The sequence below is a fragment of the Poeciliopsis prolifica genome, unplaced genomic scaffold (genome assembly GCF_027474105.1).
Source record: "Poeciliopsis prolifica strain line A6 unplaced genomic scaffold, Auburn_PproV2 SCAFFOLD021, whole genome shotgun sequence".
In the NCBI taxonomy this organism is placed as follows: domain Eukaryota; kingdom Metazoa; phylum Chordata; class Actinopteri; order Cyprinodontiformes; family Poeciliidae; genus Poeciliopsis; species Poeciliopsis prolifica.
The window spans coordinates 556,307-575,705 of NW_026562396.1; the positions used below are offsets into that span (position 1 = coordinate 556,307).

General features: G+C 38.8%; 2 protein-coding genes across 5 annotated transcripts; one reads left to right on the top strand and one right to left on the bottom strand.

The window, feature by feature from the left end:
• The first annotated feature begins 265 nt into the window (after positions 1-265).
• On the top strand, positions 266-5,256 carry eif3jb (eukaryotic translation initiation factor 3, subunit Jb). Its single transcript, XM_055045048.1, has 8 exons — positions 266-380; positions 527-615; positions 2,813-2,870; positions 2,978-3,081; positions 3,178-3,274; positions 3,468-3,626; positions 3,738-3,811; positions 4,072-5,256. The coding sequence occupies exons 1-8, from the start codon at positions 368-370 to the stop codon at positions 4,198-4,200; spliced, it is 723 nt and encodes a 240-aa protein (XP_054901023.1). The 5' UTR covers positions 266-367; the 3' UTR covers positions 4,201-5,256.
• A 1,388-nt stretch (positions 5,257-6,644) lies between these two features.
• cilp (cartilage intermediate layer protein, nucleotide pyrophosphohydrolase) lies at positions 6,645-14,220 on the bottom strand. 4 transcript variants are annotated; one of them, XM_055045045.1, is made up of 9 exons: positions 14,110-14,220; positions 13,236-13,391; positions 12,388-12,441; positions 12,003-12,272; positions 11,709-11,888; positions 11,298-11,603; positions 9,985-10,093; positions 9,386-9,534; positions 6,645-9,296 (listed from the first exon to the last, which is right to left on the bottom strand). In XM_055045045.1, the coding sequence occupies exons 2-9, from the start codon at positions 13,297-13,299 to the stop codon at positions 6,949-6,951; spliced, it is 3,480 nt and encodes a 1,159-aa protein (XP_054901020.1). In that variant the 5' UTR covers positions 13,300-13,391; positions 14,110-14,220; the 3' UTR covers positions 6,645-6,948. The 4 variants fall into 4 exon arrangements, with proteins under 4 accessions (XP_054901020.1, XP_054901021.1, XP_054901022.1 ...); XM_055045046.1 differs by having other exon boundaries at positions 13,236-13,342; positions 14,110-14,214; XM_055045047.1 differs by having other exon boundaries at positions 13,236-13,345; positions 14,110-14,214.
• Between the last annotated feature and the right edge of the window lie 5,179 nt (positions 14,221-19,399).

Below are 19,399 nucleotides of genomic sequence, written 5' to 3' on the forward strand. Positions count from 1 at the left end.
TTATTCGAATTCCTTTCTTAGACAGGAACCCAGTTCCCCCATTATTATATATATATATATATATATATATATATATATATATATATATATATATATATATATATATATATAATATATATATATATATATATATATATAAATGATATCATTTCTAATTTTTTTTCCCAGTAATATGTCTTAGATTCCATGTTATTCGTGCCCACCGGGTCTATCTGTGTGTTTTTTGAGGTAGTGTGGGGTCGCGCACCCGGGAAGGTGATCCGGGAGTGACGTCCAGAGCGTGGGAGCAGTTTCTGAGCGTGGCCAGCCAACGGGCTGCAGCGCTGACTTTACTGCGAGCCTGTCAAACACAACCAACACAGCCGACATGGCGGACTGGGGTGAGAAACTAACTTAGAGAGGACATCTATATGTACATCATCCGCCTTTAGCAGACTTTGTTTAGACAGCCCGACGTTCTGCTGCTGTGAAACTCAGTCGTTAGATGTGGATTGGCCTGACGAATATCATGTTGTTGGTTTTACAGACGCTGACAACTTCGAGCCGGAGGAGCCGATTAAAAAGGCGGCAGGTCTGGACAAATGGGAAGGCGAGGACGAAGATGAAGACGTTAAGGTAATTTAACGTGATTCGCGTAAGTCGGTTTGGGTTTCGTTGCATTTATCAAATTGGATTGGGGGGCATTTTGTTGTGAAATTTCGGGTTATTTGTCGATGAATTGAAATATTATCTTCCCGGCTGTTACGCCACGCTTTTCAGCGCGGCTCCTTTCTCCCTGTCAACCTCGGGTTAGCTTTGTGCTAGCCGACGGCTAACTCATGTGGCTCTAAAAGGCAGCCTGTTACACGGCTAGCCGGAGGCCACTGTTCGAGTTAAAACACCCTGCTTGTACACTCGATAACACCACATCGGATTAAAAGGCATTTTTCGTGTGGACGTTCCCTGTAGTGATGACACTCGTGGGGTAGATTTGAATAGCCTAGCCACAAGCTAGCATTTTAACGGGCCAATTAGCCACTAGCATTCTGCTTACTTCTAAGTTTGCTTGCTTTTAAAAGTGAGATTCAACGTTTGACAGTCCGATTTATGTCGTGTTTTTCGATATGTTTAGTGAGGGGTGACAAAAGTTTCTTATTTTGACAAATTTATGCCCGTGAAATATTTGGAGGAGGGTGTCCGGTTGAGTTTGAATTCCTCCAGCTTGAGTCACGTTCAGCATGCGGCGTCGCTAGCTTGCTAACAAACTCTAGCCTCAGAGGAAATCATCCAGTGGGTTGATGACTCAACTGAAGTAAGAACTAGGCCGAAACTTTACGAAACAACGGGGAGCCTTTAGGTTTTATAGAGATATAAGCCGATGTTAAGTTGCAGACACAGGGGGATTACATTTGGTCCTTGCAGCAATGTTGGCTTGTTTTCTTTCCAGAAACTTCTCAATAAGCGTTAGGAAAGAGCTGGCAGAGTCAATTGTTGTCGGTCACATATGGCGTCAGTGTTTCTAGGTTGTCTTTTCTGGCTTGTAGCATTTTCTAGGTTTAGAAAACAGATTGTGGTGTAAAGAGAAACATTTGTCTACAGTGGTTATCCCTGTAGTAGTATCTGAAAGATCATTGTACATTTCTATTTTAGCGTAATGGGAGTAAAAACCTGCCACCAAAACTCCTTTAAATTTTCACCCACAAGCTATTTTCAAGATAAAAAAGTATCTGTTTTTATCTGTTCATGTCAACTTTTGCAATAAAGTCCATTTCCTGTTCATATGGGGATTATCTTTAAACTAAGGTAGCCTCTTACATTGCTTGGTAAATAATTAATTTATTTAATCAGTACATCTCACGTCCTCATTTAATTTTATTTGGTACAATAACATTTTTCTTAAATTCAAAGTGAACATTAAAGTAGGTTGAAGCAAGGAACATTATTTTTTACTTAAATTTGACTTTCTCCTTGTCATTTATTTATTAACAACTAACTAAACCTTGTAAAATGTAATCATCTATTCAACTGTTCAGTAAATAATCAAGAAGCAGCACATGGTCACAAACCTGCTAAAGAAATTTAAGACCATATATTTATAAAGGTGACTTTAGAAATATTTCCAAAATAAAAACAACCTATTAAGAAATTTGAAATGACTTGAAGGTTCAGAAGTATAGAGTTTGTTTTCTAAAATAAGCCATAACTTGAAACTTTTTTTATTAGATTTTTATTGTCTGTCAGTTTATTTTAGCTTAATGTTACATGGAACCTAGAAAAGAAAACTTCTGAAGTTGTTTATGGTTTATTTAAACAAATATTTAATTTCAATTGTAATCTCAGGACAGAAAGATGACATTCATTTACTCGATCAAAAAACATATTACATTCAGATATGATCATTCAGTTTGAAAACTATTGTTTTTATTACTCTGTACTTATCTGGGTAGTGTCAACTTTTTCCAGTAAAAGTGAAAACTAAGTGGCAGACAGTAACATTTTATATTAGAATTGTCACTTTTCCAATTTTTCCACCATCATCTTAAGATTTACAATCGCTCCAACAGAGAGAGCCCTTTATATGAAATAAACAACTCTTAAATAAAGTTTCTGGTTATTAAATCATACCAGGAAAAGAGAGTCTGGTTAGATTTAACAAAGAATGTCATATCCCATAGAAATTTGTAATTATATAATCTTGAAAATTGTGCAATTTTCCGTGCTGAATGAATTGTTGACTTTACAGCAAGGACTTTATTAAGAAAGTTATTAGAACCTTTTTCAGAATAACATTTCTCAGAATTTTTTAAACAGTGTAACTTTTATTTGTTTACAGGATAACTGGGATGATGAAGATGAAGACGAGGAGAAAAAAGTAGAGACGAAAAAGACAGGCAAGTTTTTAAATTTGCATGATTGTTGCACATTATATTTGTCCTTTTAATTTTAACTTTCAACTTTGCTTTCAAAACTAAATGTCATACATGCAATTTTTCTCCAGAAACAAAAGTTTCTGAAAAGAAAAGGCTGACTGAAAAGATTAAAGAGAAGGAAAATCAGCTAAGGAAGAAACAACAAGAACTGAAAAAGGAGATGGAGGAGAAAGTAAGTATTAGTGCACAACAAACAAAAGGGACATCTTTTTTGAGGGGGGGGGGGCTTTTTAAAATGTGACTTTACATTTGGTTTGTGTTGTTCTAGCCTGAAGAACTTACTCCAGAGGAACAACTCGCAGAGAAATTAAGAGTCAAGAAGCTACAGGAAGATGCAGACTTGGAGCTAACAAAAGATGCTTTTGGTAGGAGATGACCTCATATTCTGGGATTTAACTTCTTACTGTTTTGTGAATGTTTGTAAGGATGACTTGAGCTCAGGTGTCCAAAATCCTCTTAAATGTGGGTATCTAATGATATATTAGAGTAGATAAATTGAATATGTGCTGTACTGTAATAACTCTTACTTTTTGACTTCATATGTTCTTGTTTTTGCAGGTGTTACTACTGTCGCAGGAATTGATGCCATGTGTCCATCCTCCAAAGAAGAATTCACAGAATTTGAAAAATTGCTGAAAGAAAAGATAACTCAGTTTGAAAAATCAGTCCATTATTCAAGTTTCTTGGATTCATTGTTTCGGGAACTTTGTATTTCATGTAAGAAAACAACTTCATTAATATTTCCGACAGTATTGGAAAGGATTAAATGAATATTGGTGCCTTTTCAAAGCCGAGTTCTAGAGTTATTGTTGTCTTTTGTTTTTACAGTGGAAGTAGAGGACTTGAAGAAAATCAGTAGTTCACTTTCAGTCCTACTTAGTGAAAAACAGAAACAAGAAAAGGTAAGTCTTGTGCTTTTCTTTTGAATTTGAATAAAGCTATGTAGGCAGCAGGGGGTGCTGTTAATTACTCCAGTTTGGTACTGTGTGTTCTTACAGTAATGAGAATATGTTGTATTTTGTGTGTTATACGCAGTCTAAGGTTTGCTATTCTTTCTGATGTGTCATGGTTTCTTTAGTTTAATTCACATGTAAAGCATAGTTGGATGACTTTCTAATAACATTCCATATAATTTAAGTCATGAATTCTTTTCACTTCTCAGCAAAACAAAGGAAAGAAGAAGAAGAAAGGGGTTGTACCTGGAGGTGGACTGAAAGCACAGATGAGAGACGACCTTGACTATGCAGAGTTTGACGGCGGTTATGCCCAGGACTACGAGGACTTCATGTGACATAGGCTCCTTTACCACTTTCCTCCCCTCCTTCTTAACCATCAAAAGTACAGCTGTACCTTTCCACGCTGTCCAGTGCCATCCTGGGAAATCTGAACTATGTGCCGCCCCTTTCATTTTGCTTCAGTTACCAGAGGGACTCTACCTGGGAGCATCCAGTCTCAGCACTCTTAATGTACAGAATGGCCTTTTCCGTCTCATTCAGCCTCAACTCGCACACGATCATGTGGAATCTGTTGTGTGACCCAGCTTCAAAGAAGAATACATTTGTGACTGCTGCTGTCTGAATTTTGCAGGGCTCTGTTTTTTTTTTTTAAATAAATGTTGCTCCTGTTAAAATGGCAGTACAGCAGTTGTAAGTAAAGTGACATAGAAACAAGGTTCTATGCAAATTCCTAAACCAGAATGTCATGTATTATAGGTCGCACTGAAGTGTGGTTAGGTCTTTTACAGGAAAAATGTATATAGTTAATATCTCTTGGGTTGCCAAATGCATAACAATTATTCAGTTTATTATTCATCTCTGGAACAGTTGCATTGTGGGTTATTTGAGAAAGGCACAACATATAAGTAGTGATAATTTTACAGAGTGCACATGACATTCAATATTAAGATAAAAGGGATAGAGTATAATAAATGTGACTTTAAAACCTCACAGCCATTCTCTTGATACATCTCTGGAATATCCTTGAAAATATGGAGCAAATGATGCTTAAAAGTATTTTCTTTTGCATGACAGAAACATAACTTACTAATTTGAGTTTTACTAATGCAGAAAACCAACAGATCAGGCAAATAGGGTAACTTACTGTGACTGGTCTCTTTAATTGTTGCTTCTGCAGGCTTGTATCAAGTGTGATGAGGAGCGGAGGCTAATGGGCTCCACCTGTCTTCATGTGGGCTTCATTTAGTTGAAGGGCATCTTTCTCCTTTTTCTGCTCTAGCTCATGACCAGTTCCAATCTTACACAGGCAATTCGATACATGCAATTTTGAAGATATGACATCTGTTTTTTTAAGCATCTTAATTTAATAAATGACTGGTCAGGAGAGCAAATTGTGTGTTGGTCATTCTTAATGTGCATGAACAGAACCTTACAAAAATGTCCATCCACATTTGATAAAATCTGATGTTAATAAGAATGTGATTGGCACCTAACTGCTCTACAATGTTGTCACATTTGACAATGACGATTATAAAAAAACAACTTATCAGGACTTCCCAAGTTACCAAAAAGGTTTGACAAACTGGATATGCTTGTGGTTAGTAACAGGAAAATCAAATTAGCAGGGACAAAAACGAGATCACATCCAGTGAACAACTGGGCCAACTAAGCCTGAGATTGATGGTTGATGGTTTTTAAAACCAAAACATGTTGGATTTTCATCATCCATCCATCCATTTTCTGAGCACCCCTCTCCCTAACGGGGTCGGGAGGTGCTGGTACCTATCCAGCTGCGTTTCGGGCGAGAGGCGGGGTTCACCCTGGACAGGTCGCCAGTCTGTCACAGGGCTGGATTTTCAATTTAGAAAAAGAGACAAATATACAACAGTAACATCAAAATCAAAACTTGGAAGGGATAATGAAGAGCAATCAGCTGTTTAGCTACAAGTAGCTAAACATGATAACAGCTCATCTAAGGTCAAGCTCAAATCAGATTTGACATATTTAAAATCCAGAAATGCAAAGCCTGTCTTAAAAATCTTGTTGCACTGGCACTTCTGTTTTGAATATTTATTTGCATAAATGTGTCAATTTTGCTTTGATTGTGTATTTGCATAATAGCACCTCATGATCTGCTCCAGTTAAGTTTAACTGGAAACGATTACAGGGAAACGTTTTAAGCTTGACCAACCAGAATCTCAGGGAAGAAATTCTGATTTGCAGGAACTAAAGCATTTGCAATTAGATTACTGTTGCATCAGTTTTCCAGAATTGAATAAACCTGTTGGATGAGAGGTGTGTTATCTTTTAACTGAAAATCTACATGAATATCCATTGACTTCTAATAACTTGGATAAAAAAATTTTAACACATGGCATTTTTCAGATAACCCAAATCTTGAAATTGCCCCAAGGCCGAACGATCCAACTTGTTTTTGATGAACAAAATCTCTACCTACTGCATGTGTGACACTGACTCCTCAAACCAACAAAAAATCCAAATGATCACTTAAGTTTTTAATTTATTATTGCCAGATTCGGGCTCTCAAGTCGGGTGAGTCTTTAGATAACTCTCTTGGGTTGGATGAAAGAAAGAAGAAAGAAACTTTGAACTTTAAAAGTAAACAGGTGAAAATTTGTAAACTGATAAATGTTCTATTTGCAGCTGTATTTCATTAACTGATGCCACAAAGATCCACATACTACAGTAAAGTGCTGATTTACTATCATTCACTATCATTTACACACAATGTTCAGGGAAATGTTTCAGACTTCAGGCGGTGTATTAAAAATTGAAGTTTATTTGTTTTCAGCAAATTTGTTCAATTACATTTGAACAAATGTAACTGAACATTTGTAAGTGAGCTCCTAGAAAGGGGGCTTTACATATTTAAAAAGCTGTAACTCCTAAATCACGAGTTCACTTTGGATGTCGATACACCAATGCTAAAGGTTTAGATTTTAAATCTCTGACCACTTTTATTATAAAGCATAACTGTAACTTGAATATGTTTTGGTAAATTATTTAAACATCAAAATCTGCTTCAGTGTCTTGTTATTCCCAGACATGAACTTTAGAGTCATTTATCGTTTTCCTCCTGTGGGATTCCTGGCGCTACGTTTCCCGCTCGTGCGCAGCGTGTTGGCCCTTTGTCGACGTCTGGTTTTCCTGCTGTCTCCTCTCACAACGCTTGTTACTATCTGACTTTGGGAGCTCTGCATCGCTTGAAAGATACTCTGGCGTGTCACTTCACGATCCCCACAACTGAAGCTTAACGCCACGCCATCATTGGTTTTCATGACTCGAGATGTGCCGTCAGAAGTGCCATCAAAGCAGCGCCCAAGTGCAATCTCTTTTGCTGTGCGTGGATCTTGTTCCGTCTCTGTGTAGATTCCATAGTTGTGGCCAAGAGAGTCGAGAGGTGCCAGCATGGTGAACTCATTGGTGTCATTGTTGACAGCTAGAGGTAGGTGGTTCACCAGATAATCTTGAAGCATCGTGTTCACATGGTCTCTCTTACAGCTACCTTGAGGAATCACCTTCACCAGGGTACGATCCACACGGTCCTGGTCATACAGCATGCCACTGCACTTGAACTCCAGACACACTGTTGAAACATTTGCTTGTTCCATATCACGAATGCTGCGAGTGTCTCTGAGACCATACAGCTGGCCTACTGTCTTTGGATGGGTGCCACCCATGTTACGAGACCTTACATTGATTTCATGTGGACTGTTAATTTTAACCTTGATGTAGCAGGCCCGGTATTCCATGGGCTTAGGCCACCAACTCAGGTAATCCTCTGTCCAGCTCATTGGGTCATCTTCATTAAATGGCACAGTGTTGTAATCATAACGGTCTCCTTCAACTCTTGAAAACCTGAAGTGTGCAGCACTAAACGGGGCCTCTTCACATTCTTTCAGCTTTTCAAATGCATATACTGGTCCATTGGACTCCTCAGCTGCGTTAGGAGTTGGTTTCGCCACATTGATACTAAATGCCGTCTTCTTTACCCTGCTGTCTTCGTGGTCTGTTCGCCTGTAGTTTAGTTTTCTAAGGTAAGGCTGGGGCACTCCAACAAGGCTGGGGTTGAGTTTAGGAGCAGAAGGCACAGCCTCTAGCTCCTCTCCTCCAAGGTTAGCCATCACATATGCAGAATAAGCATCGGGTTTTTGCTCATCACAGAAGGCAGGAAGACAAGCTCCATTCGGGCCAGTGACAACACTATCAAAACGCCCCCAGGCACGAGGATTAGAGGAGAAGCCAGGTGTTGGCTCCATGTTTATGAGACTCACCACAACTCCCTCTACCTGCTCACTGGGCATGAAACGCTCACTGCGGAAAGCTCTCACTTTGACGTAGCACCTGCGATTTTCAGGGACATCGAGATTAAACAAACGCCTCTCTCTGATCTCCATGTTTCCTATCAAAAACGTTCTCTCCTCTCTTTTGCCCCTCCTTCTCTTATCTAGCTGCAGACTCCCTTCTTCCTCCCACAGGCCAGTTTCAGGGTTCAGTGACCAAAGCTTCATGTTGCTGAGGTGCTCTGACATCTTCACCTGGGCTGAGTCCAAGAATACTTTAACCTCGCCAGCATTTAGAGGCTCATTATTTTCCTCACCTCTGAAGTCAACTGAAAACATGCCGTAGGTTCTCAGTGGGAGCACATCACCTTCACCTCCTATAAAGTTAAGGTCACTTGAAGCAGCAGCAGCAGTGGTGACATCTCTCGGGTCTAAAAATGTAACACTTGCATTGATATTACCGGTGAAGACTTCGCCGTTCTCCTTGTAGAAAGAATGAGGGGGAATCTGGATTTGGACCATTGCTTCTTGGCCTTCTGCCTCCCCGAGATTTAGAGTGTTAGTTTCTGAGGAGCTGATGGTCACAGGGGCTTTCTTTCGTAGAACTTTGATTTCGTGGTAAACAGCTCCTCCTTTCGTGTTAAATGGAAGCACCTTTGTGGTATTGACAAATTTTTGCATGTTGTCAACAAAAGTCAACACCAGTCTTTCAGTGTCTGGGGGCACCTGGACAGAGAAGGTGCCTTTGTAGCCGGTGCGGCTGATTCTGACTCCATTCATGAAGATGTGGCCAAACCTCATTGGCTCACCATTGTCTGCAGCAATGGCACGACCATAAACAACAGCCTTGGTGTCCACACATTTCTGACAGCCACACTGTGTCACGACCATGGTGGGCAACTGGTAGCCTTGGCACGTCAGCTGTCTCTCTTCCATCTTTGCCACGCCACAGCAGTATGCCACATTGTCTTTGCACCTGATGGCATTGTCCAGCTGGCCGGCACATGTGGCTGAAGGGCACCTGCCCACATCGTAGTAGAAGGAGTTTGTGCTGTTTTGGTAGCAGTCATGTGGAAGGCGAATGAGGTGAGATTCAGGCGTGGGGTTGCATGAATGCTCCTCTCTACCTGCATTTGAAATGTGTGAATGAAACATATGTTAATGTCATAAGACCTACTCTGCTGATGCTTGTTCAATTATTTTGTCAAAGACAAACCTATGATTTTTAGAGTGGCGGGTTTGGTCTTAACGGCGCCGGACGGTCCACTTGCTCTGCAGTAGTACTCTCCAGCTTGCTCTGGATGCAAATCTTTCAGGACCAGCGTGCTCTCGGATTGCATTTCCATAAGAATATTGTTATGAAACCTGTTGGTTCACGCAAATAGCAAAAATAATAGAAAAGGTGATGAAGTTTAACTTTAGTGCCACAAATGGTATGGTAGACCTGCTGCAAAGCCAACAGTAGTTTGTGAAATCAGAAACATTACGTTTTACTTCTAGCCTATTTACCTGCACCCAAGACTAATTTCTTGATCGTGTCTGCACCTGTGAAAACTGTCTTTAGCTGCCCATGTGTGAAAGTACTGCTTGTAGTTACTATTCACTTAATTTAAATTGCATATTAGTTTTTTTCAAAATTATTATTACAATTAAAACAACTCCACAACAATGGGGTTGTGTGATATGTGTTGAGGCATCTGACAGACTATGTAAACAAAATTTTCATTTCTACAGAGAATAATGTTTTTATCTTGTGGTAAATCCCCTAGACAGAGACCTAGAAACTAGAGTTGTGTATCTGAGTTGAGCTCTTACCACTGGTACTTGTTAGGCTGTGGTATTCCAGCTACTTTGCAGCAGAAGGCAGCACTTTGTCCTTCTCTCCTGGCTTTACTCTCCGGGTTGCTTAAGACATGAAGCTTTTCTGGGAAAGAAAAAATAGAAATGTTACTTCCATGGCAGTACAGTTACAATTTTTTTCAACATTTCCCACTTTCAAAAGTTTCTTTAGTATTTCCACATAATGTTTTATCATGTTTTCTCGAGATGCCATCAGTTTTTTGAAGCACAGCTGCACTTCCTGTTGCAGAACACCCACAGAATATGTTGCTGCCACCCCTGCTTCATATTTGGGGTTGTATTCTCAGGCTTGGCCCTTCTTCCCCGTTCCCTTCAAATGCAACAGTGATAATTTTGACCAGACTTTGGTTAGTGTCTCTAAAACACAAGGAAATTACATTTTGTTTTCCTGAGTGCATTTGCAAACTGCCTTCTGGCTATACATGTTGCTTTTGGGGTAATTGTGATCTCAGTTGTGGTCAGAGTCCCCACTTCCCCACAATCTGCCCCAGCGCAGCTGTGGCTCCAATGTAGATAACCACAATCAGTGTGGTGAATGATTAAATAATTGGGGTTCTTTAGCCCTGATGAAGTGGGATACGAGTACAGGCTATTTATCATTTACCATTAATGGCATTCTGCTCACTGAGTGGCTTTTCCAACTATCTCAAAACAAAACGAATGGATCGTAACACTGTCTAAACAGCTTCAGAGTGAGCATTTATAAGCCCTTTTGTTTTTGTTCCGGGTTTTTTGGGCATAGTTTGTACCAAAATACATAAATCTCGGGGTCACAGAACATATCTACTTTCTGAATGGTATGGAAATACAGACATCCTGCATAGTGTTAATACTTGCATTTTTCAACAGATGGCATTTGGGAATTTTACTGAAGAATGAATCAAACTTGTGGAGGGCCACAACTTTTATCTTGATATCTTAGCTGATTTTTTTTTTTTTTGATTCTCCAAAAGAAATCAGCAACAGAAGCTGTTTGTTATAGTGTTCCATTGAAATACATTCAGAGGTGTGCCTCAATTTAATTTTAAAAAAGAAATGGGAATAGTGTGTATGTAATCTAATATATATGAAAAACTTCATAAAATGTTTCTATTATTCTGATACTAGGCAACTAGAAATAACTTTTGTAATCATAAGTAAGCCAAAACATAAATGTTTAGTTAGATTTAGTGTCAGAAAATAAGAATGTAATTTTCCTTTGTATGTTTTACGCAAGTCTGGTTTCATCTCTATGCAGTATAGGAGTTGTTCTTCCATACAATCCATACCTGCTCTTTTCAGCCGCACACTGAGAACTGAGGTCCGCTCAGTGGTGAGGGGCACAACGACATCAACAGCCGCGTGACCCAGCAGGCTGACTGTCAGTGTTGTGTTGCCATCTGGGCATATTCCAGGAATTCTAAAGTGCCCGTTGTGGTCTGTGAGGGTCAGGAGTTTGCCTGAGCGAAGGATTGCTGCTCCCTCAGCAATCAGACCACCGGCACTTCGCACAGAACCCAAAAGGATGTGCTCTTCACACATGCAAGCATCACAGTCAGCATTCACTCTCCCAATCACACAGTGCAGATAACAATCTAGAAAGGAGAGCAAACACAAATATGAGCTCCTATCACATTAGTTTGTGTCCAAGTGAAGACATTTGCGGGATAGTTCGTGTGACTCAGTCAAGCGTGGCTCACCTGTCTTGATGCACTCAGGTCCGTTGCATGGTTTCCCCTCTATTTTAGGCCCATTGCAAGTTGCTGACTGAGACTGGCAGTTTCTATAGCGAAGCTGCACACCTACTTGACCGCAGAGAGCAGGACATGGGCTCCAGTTTGACCACAGACCCCAGGTTCCCTGAGTGTTTACACTTCTTTCTGGTAAAATAAAATTACAGAAATTATTATTCAACTAATATTATTATTGTTCTGTGTAGCAGGTAAGAAAAAACACAATAAAAGTTTTGAAATTTTGTTTCTGAGTGTGCAAACCTTTTGGACAGAGAAAGCGAACTGCGTAATTAGAGCAGTTGCGTCCAGGACTTTGCTCTTCATTGAGACACCAGAATCCTACAGTTGGATCTGCGTGTACCACCTCCCCAGTTTCCCGGGCTGGGACCCATTCGGTGGTTCTAGCTTCAACTGCGTGCGGTTTCGCGCACACTCTGGTACGGTAGTAGAAGCGAATGGCGTCCAGCTGCTCGTAGTCTCCTCGGCCTCCTGGGTGGTCAACGTTGAACCACGTGGTCCACTCAAAGTTGTCTGGATATGCGAAGTTTATGGAACGAAAGATATGTTTAGCTTATCTATCATAATTTAACAATAGATCAAAAATACATAATTTAAAGCTCCAGGTTAATTTGTTGTATTAACCCACCATCAGTGTGGTAGACTGCAAGATTAGACTCTTTGTTGTCTCCTCTCCATGATCCTGCACAGTACAGATGAGTGAGAGTGATTAATACCTTTTTGTCAGGTATGTTAAAAAAAACAAAAACATGCCAGGTAAGCTGTTCTAAAACAATATTTGATGTTAGTCATTCACAAATATTAAAGGTAATCTAAGCAATGTGATGTGTGAATATAAATCTCTGCTATGTTGAGACTCACAAAGAAAATGTACTGCCTTGGCAAAAAAAAAGTGGGAGAGAGTTAATACCAGCTGGTGAAAAAATGTATGGACACCAACACCAAGATGTTTGGTCATGCCATTGCTGCGTACAATGATGGGCCAATGAGGTTTAGACACATCTTTTGAGTATGCAATCAGAATTAGCTGTTTGGGCTACAAAAGCACCTCCTTTGTTTAGACTTGTCCTGAGATTCAATATCAAGTGATAATATTTGTTGAAAATCACTTAAGAAATTGTTGATGCGTCAAAGGTAGGTGCTCACTCTTCATAGACGAAAGGAACCAGCAGTAAGTATGATCTTTAGGTCCCATTGTTACATTTTCTATCTAGGATTTTTTTTTTTTTTTTTTGTGATCATTTGTGAAATTTCTAAACCTTATATATAAAGGCAGTACAGACAATTAGTCTTGAAGTAACCAAAATCTTATGAAAGACCAAAGAGACATTAAGAAAAATCAGTTTGAGTTATTACAGTCTTATAAAATTCTAAGAAATGCCAAGTGTTTTGAACAGCACTGCGTGTGTGAAGTTAAAGAAGACATTTAAACATGAATTGGAGAGACAAAATAAAACTCAATGTTAAGTGTCACACCTTGAACTGTAAGAACAGTGGCTGCAGTTACTCCCAGAAAGATGAGAAGAAACCTATATGCCATTTTCACACTCTGCCGCCACACTGGACCCTCCAGACTTTCTCCTCTGCTATGCGTAAATCCACGAAAAAGTAAATCTTTGGCAGCAAAAACACCTGGAGGAATGATTAAGTCAAAATATGTTCCAAGTCATGAATGTTCAGCACATACTGTACATCCCTATAAAAGAGTGAAGTTGATAATAAAATGGCATTAAAACATAAAACGGGTAGCACACTTCATTACATTTGTAAAAATAATAGTTTGTTTCTGGTAAAACAAAGCAGTGAATGCAGCGTGCTTCTTTTCTTTGAGCTTTAAAGTAAAAAAAAAAAGAAAACCTTGGATGGACAGAGCTGTGCTCTCAGATTACACATCTGTGTTAGCCATCACCATTTGTCAGGGGAACACTCAAACATATCTGCATCCACTGTCGAAATCTGGCCACACAACCCAAACACCCACACACAAACACAAAAGGGCTGACTTAAAAGGAGGAAAAAATGGACATTAGCAACCATGTTGTAGCTTCTTCATTGCTAATGTTTTTCAGTGGAAATTTAGAACAATAACTACATGTGAAGCTGAAAGGGGTTAAATAAAGAAACAACAATACAAGCGTGCTTCTCAGATATTAGCTTAGGATTGTGATTTACAAAATGTGCATATTACAGAAGATGCAATTAAAGTTTTAGCTTTAGAATACTTTTTAGTACTTTTTATGTCCTCTTAGCACTTTAATTTCAACATGGTGATAATCTGACTTCTCTGCACAGTTTAATCTATCAGATTAATCAGAACTCTTAGAATAAAGTAGGATCTCTTTTTCCTTACCTGCTTTGAAAATGGAGACTTGCTAAAGAGCTTCTGGTTGTATAATTTGAACTGGAAAGTCTTCTCTGAACTTTTTTCTGAAATTTCTTTCTCACTCTTTTTTCCTTCCCTGGTTCCTTGTTCTACTTGAAAATCCTCCTCTTTCGTCGTTTTTATACCTCTCTGCCTCTGCTGCCCCTCCCTCCTCTCTCACTACTAGCCATGATATTTTTATCACCTCCCCTTGTAGAACTATGGCATTGAATCATTATTAGATGGATTGTTGCATAAAAGAGAAATTATCAAAGGCAAGTATTAATAGATTGACCTGTGCGTTAAAAGATCAACTGGACTAATTTCAATCTTCCCATCAGTTCAATTAATCTGCTTGAAAAGCAATACTTCTAATAAAAAACAAAAAACTTATCTAGTATAACACCTTTATGTTAGAGGTGATAATTACAGATTTGAACACTTTATTAACTATGTTAATAATTGAATACAGCCTTGCTTCATTTTTTTTTTGGTCAGATTTGAACACAGTAGTTTCACACATATTATTACATTTGTGCTCCTGGGTTCCAAGAAGAAATTAAAGTACAGTTGTGTCTACAATTTTTTTTGTCTTGCGTTGGTTTAAACTTTGGTGTAACTTGCTGATGATTTTTACCTCTTAAACTCAGATCCAGTTCCAGCTCAAAAAGATACATATTTTAGGGAAGACATAAATGGACAGAGTTTTGACTTAAAGCTTTAAGCTATTTTAAATTGCTTTTAACTTTGCCAACATTTTTTTGTAAACTTAATCGATAGTTTGCCAGGCGTTCCTAAATTTTTTAAAAGGATTTTGGTTGATTTTCTGTCTGGACTTTGGCAGGATATGTTTTTGTACTGTGTGCAATTAAAATAAAAAAAAAAAAAAAAAAAAAAAAAAGAGGGAAAATGGAGCATCAAAGGAAGTTTCTCCAGCAACAGCTGAGATGAGAAAGACTGTAGAGTAGCTTCAGCAGTAGAGCCAAGACATATTGAGACATGTTTGAACAACTAAAATAGATAGTTATGAGTATTTTTAGAGGAGGTTTCAAGTGTTTGCAGAGTTTAGGTTTTAGGGGTTAGCTGGGGTCTCTAACCACCATGAATACGTGAAGTCCAATGTATAAATCACCTTGCTAGTGATAAAATGCCTTTTTTTTTGTCTGTAAAGCTCTGTTTTTATTCATATACACATAGGTGTGTGTTCTTACTGTGCTAATTCGCTGTTTTAAAATGATCGTTTAAAATGTCAACTCTACCATCATTTTGGTCTTTATTTCAATATGTTTGTGAAAGTCTGATTTACTCTCCCCTGTCAGGGCGTCACCTCTGCTTCAAAGATGAATAACCACACGCTGTTCTTCTTTCTCTGTTTATTACAGTTCCTAAAGAGAAACCGCAATTAGCTAAATCTGCTATCTGCAGGTGAAGGCTTCACATTAACTGAAGATTTGATATTGGCCACAAAACTTTAATCTCGACATTTAAGCCTTTTTCTAGCTGCAAAATGCAGCTGGGAAAAATGTTCAGGCTATTTCCACCATCATTCAAATTCTATTTTCTTTGGTATAAAATTCGTGCACTCTCTCCTGGGACTTCTCTGACTCTTTAGCAGCTAATCACTCCATCGTGTCTACTCAGCTTCTGACTTTGACTGGTGTTTGGTGATAAGCTCATGGTCTGCAGTTGGTTGTATTCTTTTATCAGAAACATCTGATCCTTGCTGCCAGAAACCGCATTATGACCATGCTTAGAATAAATCAAACAGTTGGAGGCTAAAACACTGAAGCACTGAGCTGAAAGGCTCCTCAGCAAAGCAGGAGAGTCTACAAAACCAGCTAATGATTCTCTGTCAAAGATGCCACCTGAGGTGTTTTCGGTATTTTTGATGTCTGCAGGAAGAAACAAGCAAAAACACAACTTGGCACAGTTTAAGTATTTTCTTTCAGAGGTTCTGTAATGCTTCCACCGTGACGTTTTCCCACAAATCGTTAGTTGACATCACTGAGTGAATTAGAAGGATAAGAAAGCCCAGGGGAGAAGAGATGACCTGTTTCTGCACCTCGGGATTTTCTGGCTTCCTTTAGTTCCCAGGCTAAGAGAAGGAACAAATGATGGTACAGCGAATGATTATGTTTTAACTGCATGCATGCCATCAAGTCTGAATTAGAGCTGAGAGTCCTGTGCTCAGGGGTAAAATCGTAATAACAATTTATGTAATTTTTGTAGTGCAGAGGTGAAAAACACTGCTGTGAAAACAACTTGTCTTAGCAGCGTACTTTGTTTGTGTCTAAAGAGCGTGTGAGCTTTTATTAACATGGTCAGGTGAGCATGAAAAACTAAGGCACAAGTAATTACTGTGGTCCAAACAGTTGCTCAGTGCTTCAAGCACATTTACTGAATTCATTAGAAATATTTGAGTCACAACGGGGCTTTAGTTGCACTGACAGCCTGATTCTTTTTGTTTCTCATCGCCTCCAGTCACAATTGAGAGTATGTTTCTCCTTCCTGCTGTCTGTTTTTTTAAAAATTATTATTTAAAACTGTTTATAATAAAAATGTCCATTCTCTTTCTGTAGTTCCATGGATAATCTTGAATCTCTTTAAAAGCTCAGTCCAAAAGAAGTGGGTGAGAATCTTTGGGTTGTAAAGGACACGGATTGATGGTTTTTAAAATGTTAATAATACTAGTGTCTTTCTGTGATTTTAGACTACAGACTTATGTGAGCAATAAAATGAATGAACATTTTATTGCTCACATTCCTGCAGAGTTTGTGGTTTACAGAGAGGACGGTGTCATCTTGTGGAAGATACGTCCCAATTAGATCAGACAAAGAGGTGGGCTACCTCTTTCAGTACAAATGTGAAGAACCCTACCAGCATCTCATCATCATTGCTGTGTTGGATTAGAAGACAGCTGGATTATATAATGGTTTCAAGACCTGAAGCCATCTGATCATTGCTGCCAGAAACTGCAAATGCTGCCTCGCTTCTGCTACAGGATTACATATGTACATATTTTATAGACAGAAAGGAAGTAGACGGGGGTAAATGTGGGCCTTGGAGGCCCTGATGATAGGAGCAGAAGCAGGTCTGCATATTTTCGCTGGTAGAGTCATTAAAATGGACCAACTGTAGTCTCTGTCTCTGTCTGTGCTTTTATTTTTTTAGTTTTTACATGTTCTTTTGACCTGTCCTGTGTTTGTCAGTTCACGGCTCTTTGTCAGCAGTAGCAACAATAAAAGTTTCTGTTAGCAGATAAAGTTAGAATTCAAGTAGATTATCTGTTTGATGCATTAGCAGTTTGAACAATCGTCACCCGTTTTATTCTCTATTCTAAAAAAATCTTAAACTCAAGGTTGTTGAAACATAATTTTTCATTAACAATGAAGGTATTCTGTCGATTGACGCCTACTTTTCATTATAAATGTTCTAAATCCTTCAGTTTTTTTTCTTTTGTGATAGTATTCTTTGTCTTGATATGCATACATTTGCTGATCACAACATTCTTATTAGACTATTTAGAATCCAAAGATTTCCAATCCAAGCTTCCAAACACTTATTAGCCAGTGAAGAGGAGAAAAAAAATCTCAAGTTCAGCCCTGAGGTGAAAATATTTGGCTATGATGATACTAAGGAGGGAAAAGAATGTAATTTTCCCTGTAATGATAAAAAGGTAATTATAATCTTGAGAAGACTACTAAGCAAGTGTTTTATGGATGTTTTGTTCGAAGAGTAGTTTATGTTTTATAAAGTTTTTTTCTTGTTGATTCATTTTAAAGCAGCTGCCACTTTTGATTGTTGCTATAATGTCTAAAACAGGCCTGAACAGTCTTCTCTGACCTTTGACATCAAAAGGTCAGAGAACCTCTGCTTGCTGGATGTCTTTTGTCTTTCTGACTGTTTTCTGGTTAAGAGTGAGAACCCACCTGAAATACTCAGTCCACCTGGTCTGGGGCCAACAACCAGGCTGAGTTCAAGCTCACAATTCAGCTAAACACCAAGCAGAAGGGTGATAAGAACATTAGAATATTATCATTTTAGATAACTTCATGTTTTTCATCCACAGCACCAGCAGGATTTGGTCTTAATTGCAGTGTTTTTTTAGTGTTTGCCTCAGACATGATCACTTATGTCTGGTTGTAATGCCTTACTATTAGGCTGCCCCACATTACTCACAGCCAAAAACACATAAAATAGTAATGGGTATGTTTGTGTTCCAAGTAGCATGTGCGAAAGAGGTACTGATTTGAAGCATGAGGGGACAAACCGCATGGGAAGTTGGCGACAAAAACAAACTGGAGGTTCCTTTACAAGTGGTGATTAAAATGTCTCAGGCTGCATTTCACTCCACTTTGAACAGCTGTCATGTTTTCCACAAGCAATATACAAATACACACAACTGAGAGAAGCAAATAAAACCATTGACTTTGTTTAATAGTTAACAGGAGATTGTAACCAATGAACTGTGTTAAATTTTATAGGTCTTAAAGACACATTATGGCATAACTGGCCAGGTCTGAAACAATGTTGTCCTTAGATGAGAGAGGAACATGGAAATACTGAGGCCGACTGTGAAATCTACTTCCTGCTTTCCTTTGACTCCGTTGCTAACACACTTACAGCTGTGTGATTCATCTACTGCATAACTGATCTGGCACTGGCGCAAACGCACCAGTGCTATTTGTCTAACAGATGATCATCTTAATAACTCTGAGGAAAAAGGGGGAAAGTGAACATCTGCAAAATATTATGACCAAATCATTATCTATACAACACATGTTTGAAGCCAAAAGGCATGTCCACTTACATGTCTGCACAGACACATAGACATGAGTATGAACGGAAGGAGAGCATGTCGGAGTTTCTGCTGAGATGTTACAGAGAGTAAAAAGTCCTTCATGTTTTGTGAAAGTGTCCAGCTAATGAAAGCATGAAGTCGTGACAGATTGGAAACATGTGGGTCCAACATGGAACACAGATGAACTCTACATGTCCATTTTCCTGCATCGAGAGCAGCTTGGAGACCTCTGCAGATTCTCAGTACTTCAGGTCTAAAGGAAGAGGATCCCTGCAGTAGAAAAACAAAACAAAACATGATTAGACAAAAATAACCCTGCAGTGTTTTCATCTTTCTGTTGTCTATCAGTTTCAAGAACACTGTCCTTTACACTTACCTCATCCTCAACAAAATAAAATAACAAACAAACAAAAATACACTTGTTTTATTATTTTTTAAAATTAAAATACTTGTACTTGATGTACCAGACAGAAAATG